Source organism: Nicotiana tabacum, chromosome 7 (assembly GCF_000715075.1).
Source record: "Nicotiana tabacum cultivar K326 chromosome 7, ASM71507v2, whole genome shotgun sequence".
NCBI classification, from domain to species: domain Eukaryota; kingdom Viridiplantae; phylum Streptophyta; class Magnoliopsida; order Solanales; family Solanaceae; genus Nicotiana; species Nicotiana tabacum.
The window spans coordinates 21,619,352-21,628,244 of record NC_134086.1 but is presented as its reverse complement, the minus strand read 5'-3'; the positions used below and the strand labels follow the sequence as shown (position 1 = coordinate 21,628,244).

The 8,893-nt window shown below is 34.5% G+C and overlaps 1 protein-coding gene across 1 annotated transcript; it reads right to left on the bottom strand.

Moving 5' to 3' along the window:
- Positions 1–1,296: 1,296 nt before the first annotated feature.
- Positions 1,297–7,063, bottom strand: LOC107759039 (putative methyltransferase PMT3). The gene is made up of 8 exons (XM_016576906.2): positions 6,730–7,063; positions 4,654–5,007; positions 4,302–4,466; positions 4,000–4,182; positions 3,279–3,873; positions 2,529–2,641; positions 2,219–2,439; positions 1,297–1,832 (listed from the first exon to the last, which is right to left on the bottom strand). The coding sequence occupies exons 2-8, from the start codon at positions 4,915–4,917 to the stop codon at positions 1,517–1,519; spliced, it is 1,857 nt and encodes a 618-aa protein (XP_016432392.1). The 5' UTR covers positions 4,918–5,007; positions 6,730–7,063; the 3' UTR covers positions 1,297–1,516.
- Between the last annotated feature and the right edge of the window lie 1,830 nt (positions 7,064–8,893).

The following is an 8,893-nucleotide window of genomic DNA, read 5'->3' as shown; positions in this document are numbered from 1 at the left end:
GCGAAATTATAGAATACATAGCGGGAAGGATTCCGATAATTGGGGAAATCATAACTCTAGACCTCCTTAATCTTGTCTCTAACCCTTAGTATTTGTAGTTATTAATTTACTATTTTAATTTGTTAGTTAGTTAGTTAAGCACAAGAATCTTAATATTTATAAGTTAGGAACTGTTCAAACTTGTTTTCTTGGTGATAGTGAACAGCTGTAGCTAGACCTTAGTTCTCTGTGGGATTCGACTCCGGACTTGTAAAACAAATTATATTTGCAACGACCGCATTGTCCTTTTTATAAGGCATAGTTGGGCGTGATCAGTGACTGAAACACGGAACGCTAAGATTGACTCAACTCCAGTAAATAAGTATCCAGTATTCTTTAATAGTGTACGGAGATACAAAGCTATGTTTTATCCTTTGCTACCTTAGAATTTGCAAGAAAGAAAAGTATTAAAGGAGTAAAGTACATTAGAGGCCTTGAATTACCATTAAGATGACATAATCCAACTTAAACCAAAATTTGTAGCAACTTCATTATTTTTTTTAATTATTATTATTATTATTATTATTATTATTATTATTATTATTTTTGTGTGTGGGGTGTGGTTGCCTTTTCTTTTGTTGATGTCCATTGTAAGATAGGTAAAAGGTTTCATATGTTATCTACATAATGCCCATTGCTGCTCATTGTGAGATGTATAGTATGTGATATTTTCATCTAACCTTCTAATGTTATTATAAGGGAAGTCTGCTACACTATTAAAAGTTTATGAATGAATTTGCAGCAAATTCAGTTTAAGGGAAAATAGCCACTTATTACTTAATTACGCTTTAAAAAAAACTGTCAAGTGAGAGTACTGCATAATGATCAAATTATATTTGGTCTTGTTTCCACCTTTCCGTTCATTCTCGATACAATTTTTAAATATTGGATTTTTCGTTATCTGCCTCCGTCACTTGTAGTTATTTATCATTCAATGAATGGCTGATAAAAGATCAATTGATATTAATCCAATCCAATTAGAATGCTTGACACTTTGTAGTTGTACATAAGCAAAATATTGAAAATTGCATTTATTCTTTCTATTTCTAATCAGCAAGGAGATTCATCCAATATTATTCCAGCAAATAGCAGAATCGTGGTTAGGAACTATACTAGCGACCTACCCAATTTATTGCAGAAATTTTGGCGTACATCCAAGACTTAATGAATCTATGCATTTCAGCAACATAAGTTTATATTTATCAGTAGAGGAAGAATTCCATGTCATGCAAATGTAAACTTTGACCAATGCCAAAATCAAGAATAACCTATAAATGCATATATAGTCTGAGTTTGTTTATCAACTAAAAGAAACAACAAGTGGAAATTAAGTTAATGAAGAAAAGGAAGAAATAAATATCATAAATACTACAAAATCAAACTGATATCTCCCAAACCTTTAGGGGTATGCTTTTCTTAATCCCAAAAGGTAGGGGAAAATGAATCAAGGAGAAGTGTACTTAGTGACAAACTTTATTTACTCTGAATCTCTGATGCTTTCACTTGTCAGCCACAACTTCTTTTGGATGATAAAAACAATGTCATCTCCTTCTTGGTCTGGATCCGAAGTTGGATCAGCTACTGCTTCCCAGTGCAATGCCGATAAATACTTCTTTACAAAGTCAATAACATGTTGTTTATCGTTGAAGATAACAAAACCACTAGGCCTTAGTATGCGATCTATCTCAAGTAACAGATCCTCACCGCTGCAACCTTTCTTTTCAATGTCAGAGAAAACACTCCAAGCATGGAGCAAATCATAGGTCCTAGGATATGTCGAAAATGCTTCACACCTGCACTCAATGATGTGTAAGCAAGTAAGATTTTCGATGATCATCAGTGGTTCGAAGGATGAAAGCAAAAAACACTTGTTCTCAGAGATTCTAAAGGTCTGTGTGCTTCGTATGGTTATAAATTCTAAAGTTGGATTATGGCCAAAAAAGTTTATTAAGCTCTTAAAATGGCGATGCACATGTGATTGACATATTAAGAGAATCTCACAAGGTCCCCTTCTGCTAGAATATTGTAACGTAAAGATGCTCGAAGATGTGGCTTTGGTTAATTTTGTCGCTAGCATACTGCTTATTAAACCAAAAGACTAAAGGTGAAAGATTTATGCCCAAAAAGTAGACTTGAGAAATCTACATAGTTCTGTAAAGTAAGAAATTATCGACGTTACCAGTCATGAGTTGTGCCGATCAAACCGCGGTCATATACAATCTTGAGAGTGTTAGGTCCATCTTTGGATACAACATTCATGACCCAAACATCTTTGTCCTTCAAAGCAGCAGCAAATGACCCCAAATTGGCCTTCATATCCATGATATTTCTCAGACTGTCTGAAGAGATCTTTGGACTTAAAAGATTCCAGTAATGTTCAACCCTTCGTTGCCAAAGCTCCTGTGTATAAGCCAAGAAAAGCAAGACGCATATTAATCTCACGTGTGGAATGAAGTGGCAGAAATTGATAAATAAGACTAGAAGATTACCATGTCCTTCTCAAACATCTCAGTTGAATACCCAAAATCAGCAAGACGAGGAGGAGGAGAAGTTAGCCTAGCTGGCCAAGGAGCCAGTCCACTTCCGCTAACTTTGTGGTCATCTGGTATCAGAAAATGACAATAAGGTAATAATTTTTTAGAAAACTAAAGAGAACAACTTTAACATTGTTTACAAACTTCAAACAATTTGCAACTTATTTGCTTTGATAATAAATAAAACTAACTCATGCATATGTATCAGAAAACTAATTGAACAATATTTGATGTATCCATTCCATAAAAGGCTCCAAGTATATTCAGGATCATATACGCAAGCAAAATGCACTTAAAAGGTTGAATAATGCAGGGAAATATAGATACGATACTGGTTGACTTTGACATAACCACTTCAATAAACTATCAGGACCAATCATAAATGATAGTATCAGTGGCCAACAAAAAAAAATAAAACCGACGCCATTAAACTTCAATTCTTATCCTCCTAAAGGAAAACCAGAGCTGATTGCAACCTTATGAACAGCCGCAAAAACCAAGTAGTCATTCAAGTAACTTCGGGAGCACCTATTACAAATTTGCATCAAATGATAATACACTAGCTCTTTTAACGTCCTTTTTGTGATGATTTACTCTAGCTAAGTTAACCAGGTATAAGATACCTCTATCTGCCATTTTTACTGCTGTCTGATGTATGCTTGCCGATTCTCGAGAATGACAAAAAGCAAGAGACAGGAAACTTACGTTCAGAATAAGGTGTTATGCATGCTTCCATATTCACACCCCAAACAGCATCAGGATCATCATCAGACCGACAAAGTGGTGGTTGAGTACCAGCTGGTCTTTCCATGTAACAGTCGTTGTTTAGAGGCTTGACCCAAATCACTGTTTGGTTCCTTTTTTCTGCTATTTTCCAGCACATGCGTTCAACAAGTGCACTCATCTCTCTCCATATCCTGAGATCCTCTTCATCCTGCGCATATGCTTCTGGAGAGGAGTAGGCAAAATAGCCTCCAGGCCTTAATACCCGATCTAGCTCGAGAAGAAGGATGCCATCCCTCTGAAGCCAATCGATCCTACAACGGGAACAGTGAGCAAATTCAAATGATCTGCTTGGATAGGGAAGCCTTTTTGTACCAAGAACACCAAGATATGCAGGAATTCCTCTCTCCAAGGCAAACTGGATCTGATTCTGATGCACATCATTTGGCGCCAATGACATTGCTATGATATCAGAGGATAGAAGATAACCACCAAAGCTAGCCACACCACAACCAACGTCAAAAACTGTGCGTATCTTTCCTCCATTGTTCAGGTTATTGTTCGGAAAGTTCAGCATCTGCAACCATGATTACAGGTATGACGACTTTGAGAACATCTTAACAGATGATGATTTTATTATACAACTGGTAACATAATTCTTTTTTTAAGCAGATCTGCAATATTTTAAGAAGAGAGTCCTCACATTTGCAATTGAAGCAATGTACTTATCAGCTCCATAGTGAAAGTGAGTGCCTCCGCCGGGAAAATTAATCTTATCACCCTTAACAACCATCCAGTTTTGGTCAGATTTCTCATGTGCAAGGTGAGTATGTGGTATGTTCGCCTTCCAAACCTCATCTCTACTCCTTGGCCACTTAATTGGTACCTACAACAGCACCCAAGGGGGAAAGTGAAAAAGATGTGTCTCATCAGAAAAAGATTGAGTAACATTGGAAGTTAGAGCATATTCTTGACTTATATTTAGTACTGATATAGCTTATTCACCTTGTATCCAGCTGGAGGAGGAATCAAGCAATTGTAACGCCTTTCAGGCAATGGGCAATGTCTTTCATAGTGCTCCATTAAGTTTAGATCCAACTTCAATCTCATTTGATATATGAGATGTCTGTCCAGACAAGGAATTAACTCTGAATGTCGATCGTCGCAAACCTTTCAAGAAAAAAAAAAGTAGCACAAGAGTTAAGAAGTCAACAAACAAAACAACCAAAATGCGGCAAGTGTTTATTGTTCCTCCATTTAGCCACACGGTTGGTTGGATGACAGTGATTGTCACATCACATCTAGCAATAAAACACGAGAGAAAAACAAGAAAGGAAAAAAAAAAGAGAATACTCACTGGGAAGCTCTTAGGAATGATGCCGTCTTCACCATCTTCGAGCCCAAACTTCTCATCTTGCTTGCCGCTAAGATCAGAGTCATCATCTCCACCCAAATAGGAAGATCCAAGTTTCCTCAAAGATCGGCTGCCATACTCTAGAGCAGATTCACCATTGCCTTTAGAGCCAAAATACACATACAGGATAACAACAAAAACCACAACAACAGCTACAGAAGTCAACAAGCGCTTCTTCTGCGCTCCATCTGATCTCCCTCGCATCATTTGTGTAGTTCAGAATCTGCAGAAAAGCTTCAGATTCACCCTTCCCCTTCAGTTCTTAGCAGACATAATTGTAGGTGCACCAGTTAGCTCCTAAATTTAACAAATTGCACAAAATTAGATTACGAGGGAAGAGGGATTTCTTTGATTGGTGAAATAACCTGTGAAATCACTCAAGTAGTGTGGCAAAGGGCATATGAAAACAAAAATAAAAAGAAGTTAAAAGAGGCCAACCAAAGTAGAAATTGCAGTATGTACTAATCTTGCATGTACTCAGGGAAACAAACTTGTAAATTAAACTGATATATTTCTTGTATAATTTTCATGATCTCAGAAACAATCTTTGGTCATTTTGAATTCCACTGAAGTTCCCAAGCTCGGGTACGGGTTTCTGACTTTGCTTATTACCCCTTGAAATTTGACATTAAGTTTGTCTACTTCTCTAGCCAGTTAGAGAATGAGATAAAAGCAACAAAGATCCACTAACATAATGTTTCATAACTTATTTAGCGTGTCCAATATTCTCAAGTATATGTAGGCCACATAGACTACCTGGTAACCCAACAGCAAATTATTGATGAAAAGCAAAGATTAAACCAGCATTTATTCAAGGACTAGCAAAAACACTTTTGCTCCCCCCCAAAAAATAGGTACTAAATGGAACTGGACAAGAAAAACAAGGTGAAGTGGAATTCCAGAAAACAGAATTGGCTAGAAGCAGGCATATGTTTTACGTCACTGGCCACATTGTCCGCAGCATCTCCCACTACATCACATTCCATTTCTCATTCAATGACAAAAGAACAATCCAGATGCTATTTACTATATAAAAAATGTAGAACTACTTAAAACATTAACTATGTACAAGATCCTCAAGCATTAATACATTAGAACTATTTATTGTGAAGACCAATGAAATCAACTTTTATCATTGGAGATAAAAACCATAATGCCATTATGCTGATGGATTTCAAGAAACTATAAGAGTAACTAACACACAGATCTGGGAGGATTCAATTAAGAAACCAAGATTACTAAAACAAATCAAAAACACTAGGCAGCAGCATTAATGGATAAAACAACAAAAACAAAGAACAGACTGTGTCCTAGCTAGCTGGGAATAATAAATTAGCATAAAAGGCCAAAGGGTAAGCAAAATCCAATATGATCCATTTCACAAGACATGATTACTAATACAAATCAAGACGATTAAAACATCACCATTAATGGGTACAAACAACAGAAGCAAAGAACATATTTTGGCCTAGCTGGGCATATTAAATTAGCACAAAGGGCAAATGAGTAAGCCAGATTCAATAGATGCATTAAAACAGCCATAATTGTTAATACAAATTAACAAGATTAAGCATTGGTATTAATAGGTCCGAAATATTAGAGCAAAGATTAAATATTTTTCCTAGCTGAGAATAGTTGACAAGCAAAAAAGCCAAATGGGCAAGCTAGATTCAATATGATGCATTAAAAAAAGCCATGACTGTGAATAAAAATTAACAAGATTGAGCACTAGCATTAATGGGTCAAAAATATTAGTACAAAGATTAGATTTTTCCTAGCTGATAGTAATAATTAACAAGCATAAAAGGCCAAATGGGTAAGCAAGATTAAATCTGATGCATTTAAAAAAACCATGATTGGTAATCCAAATTAACAAGATTAAGCACTAGCATTAATGGGTCAAAAATATTAGAGCAAAGATTAAATCTTTCTTAGCTGAGAATAATTAAGAAGCAGAAAAAGGCAAAATGGTAAAAAAAAAAATGAAATCAGATCCAGTGAAAGAAGAAAGAAGCTTACAAGATTGAAGAAGGGATAGGTGCAGATCTGAATTTGGGAAAATGGGAAGTGTTTGAAAATTGCTATGGGAATTCAATAGTAGAACGTGGCAAGAAAATAGAGAAGTGTGTGTTTGAGGAGGTGAGTGTATAAAAAGGGAATTGTATATGTAGTGAAAGAGAAAAAGGATACAGTTGAGAGGAATGAATGGAGAGAGAGAAGAGAGGGTTATGCCGACAGGGGGGGGGGGGAGGAGGGTATTGGATCTCAGTTTCTGTGAGTGAAAATTTTGGGATCTTTTTTTTGCCACCTTTGGGGGAGAGATGGAATAAAAGTGGAAGGTACAAACTTTCATGTTGCTAATTGTAAAATTCCGCATATAAATATTTTTTTATTTTTCTGATTCGCATCATTTTTTTTAAAACGTGTTTGTCAACAAAATTTTATAAGTGTTTGGAAACTTTTCGAAAATGAGTTTTTAAAAAATCAAAAAGTGATTTTGACATGGTTTTCAAAATTTTCAGTATTTTTTATTTCTGCACTCATTAAAGTGCAATATTTTTTTCAAATGAAATGCATGTCCAAACGTAATTTCAAATACCATTTTCAATTTAATTTCAAATGCAACTTTTATTTTTTCAAAAATTACAATATTTATGTCCAAACGCCTACTAAGATTCATTACGGAGGAAAGTGCTTCCTATAAAAAAAAATTAAGAACTTTAATTAAAAGGGATCTCATCCATTTTACCAAAAATCGTATGACGGTAAAATATGAATTAGTATGGTCAGTATTTCATGGTATTTTTGATGATTTCTTCACAAATAGAAAATTTAAGTCATTATTGTTATAACTTCGATTGAACAAAACCTAACAATTTAAATTTTTAAGCATGACATAGAACACGTTCATAAAATATAATCCATAAAAAACTTGTGTTTTCTCTTTGGGAAAAGATATTGGACTCATATCCAATACTAGTATGTAGAAAAGTTTTTGTTAATGACAAACTTGAGAGAGTTATAAACGCTCTTCTGCATATTTCTTCATATTTGTGTTGGGACTATTCTCTGTAATTCCCAAAAACAATAAGAAAATATATAAAACATAAAAGATGGATAATAGTAAGAAAAATGAAATTCCATGAGTGGAGAATTGGATCTTTGCCCATGTGCGCTTGGTCCAATGAATTTTAATAACATTATACTATAATAATTTATGGTCAGCTTTAAGGTTTAACTTACTCATTGTTTTGAGTTGGTATTTGACTGAGGTCGAAGAGCATCACCAAAATTTCTGTCACTTAATATTAGAAAACTTCGATCCAAATCTGTTTGATGCTTGTTGCTTGCTATATTGTATCGTATTATTACTTTATATATAATATTTGTTTTGATTGTTACTTAAATTTTATTGTACTGTATCGTTAAATCCGTCGTTACGTAACGACGAATTTAGCGTGATAGCATCGTTACCTTATTTTTTCCTCTCATTTTACTCTTCTTTATTATTAAATAATTATATTTTATCCTTTACCATACTTTTATATATAATAATTCTACATTGTATCCAATTTTTTCTTAGTAACGTTGCAAGTTTATTCTTCATAATTTTGGTGCGTGACATCATAAAACGATACAATCTATCCAAACATTATATTCATCAAACAATACAGTACAATACAATATGGTAAATCATGAAATGATAGGTAACAACCACCCAAAGTTTCCAGGTGTATTAAGAATACAATTTATAAAAATAAAGTACATTAACTTTTAAAAGAAGAAATTGAGAGTCAATACTGATTTTTGTATGCAGCTATTTACCACATTAAAAAAATTATTAGTAAATTGTATTTGTAAAATAATTCTGGAAAATATAAATGAACATAAACAGAAATGAAAAACATAAACAGAATTTTAATCCGAGCTCACTGAATTCACCGTGTTTTCTTAAGGAATTTAATCGCCTCCTACACACTGGTGTAGTGATACTTCAAACCCAGTGTTTCAGCGAACACAACGTTCGGTAGCAAATCACACTTACTGTTGCTTTGTTTGATGTTAAAAGTATGCAGAAGGAGGAGAAACTTAGAAAATCGTATGAAAATTCTGAGCAGAGTGGTCTTGTATCTATAGCCAAAGTTGGGCTGAAATCTGAAGAGGTGCAACTCTTCAGAATGGT

What these genes read in the sequence shown, in the direction of transcription:
- LOC107759039 (XM_016576906.2), bottom strand. Translation starts at nt 4,917, where the DNA reads ATGATGCGAGGGAGATCAGATGGAGCGCAGAAGAAGCGCTTGTTGACT. An exon ending in ACATTGCTTCAATTGCAAAT is followed by an intron (nt 3,874 to 3,999) that starts GTGAGGACTCTC and finishes TCATGGTTGCAG; the next exon opens with ATGCTGAACTTTCCGAACAA. An exon ending in CATAACACCTTATTCTGAAC is followed by an intron (nt 2,642 to 3,278) that starts GTAAGTTTCCTG and finishes TTCTGATACCAG; the next exon opens with ATGACCACAAAGTTAGCGGA.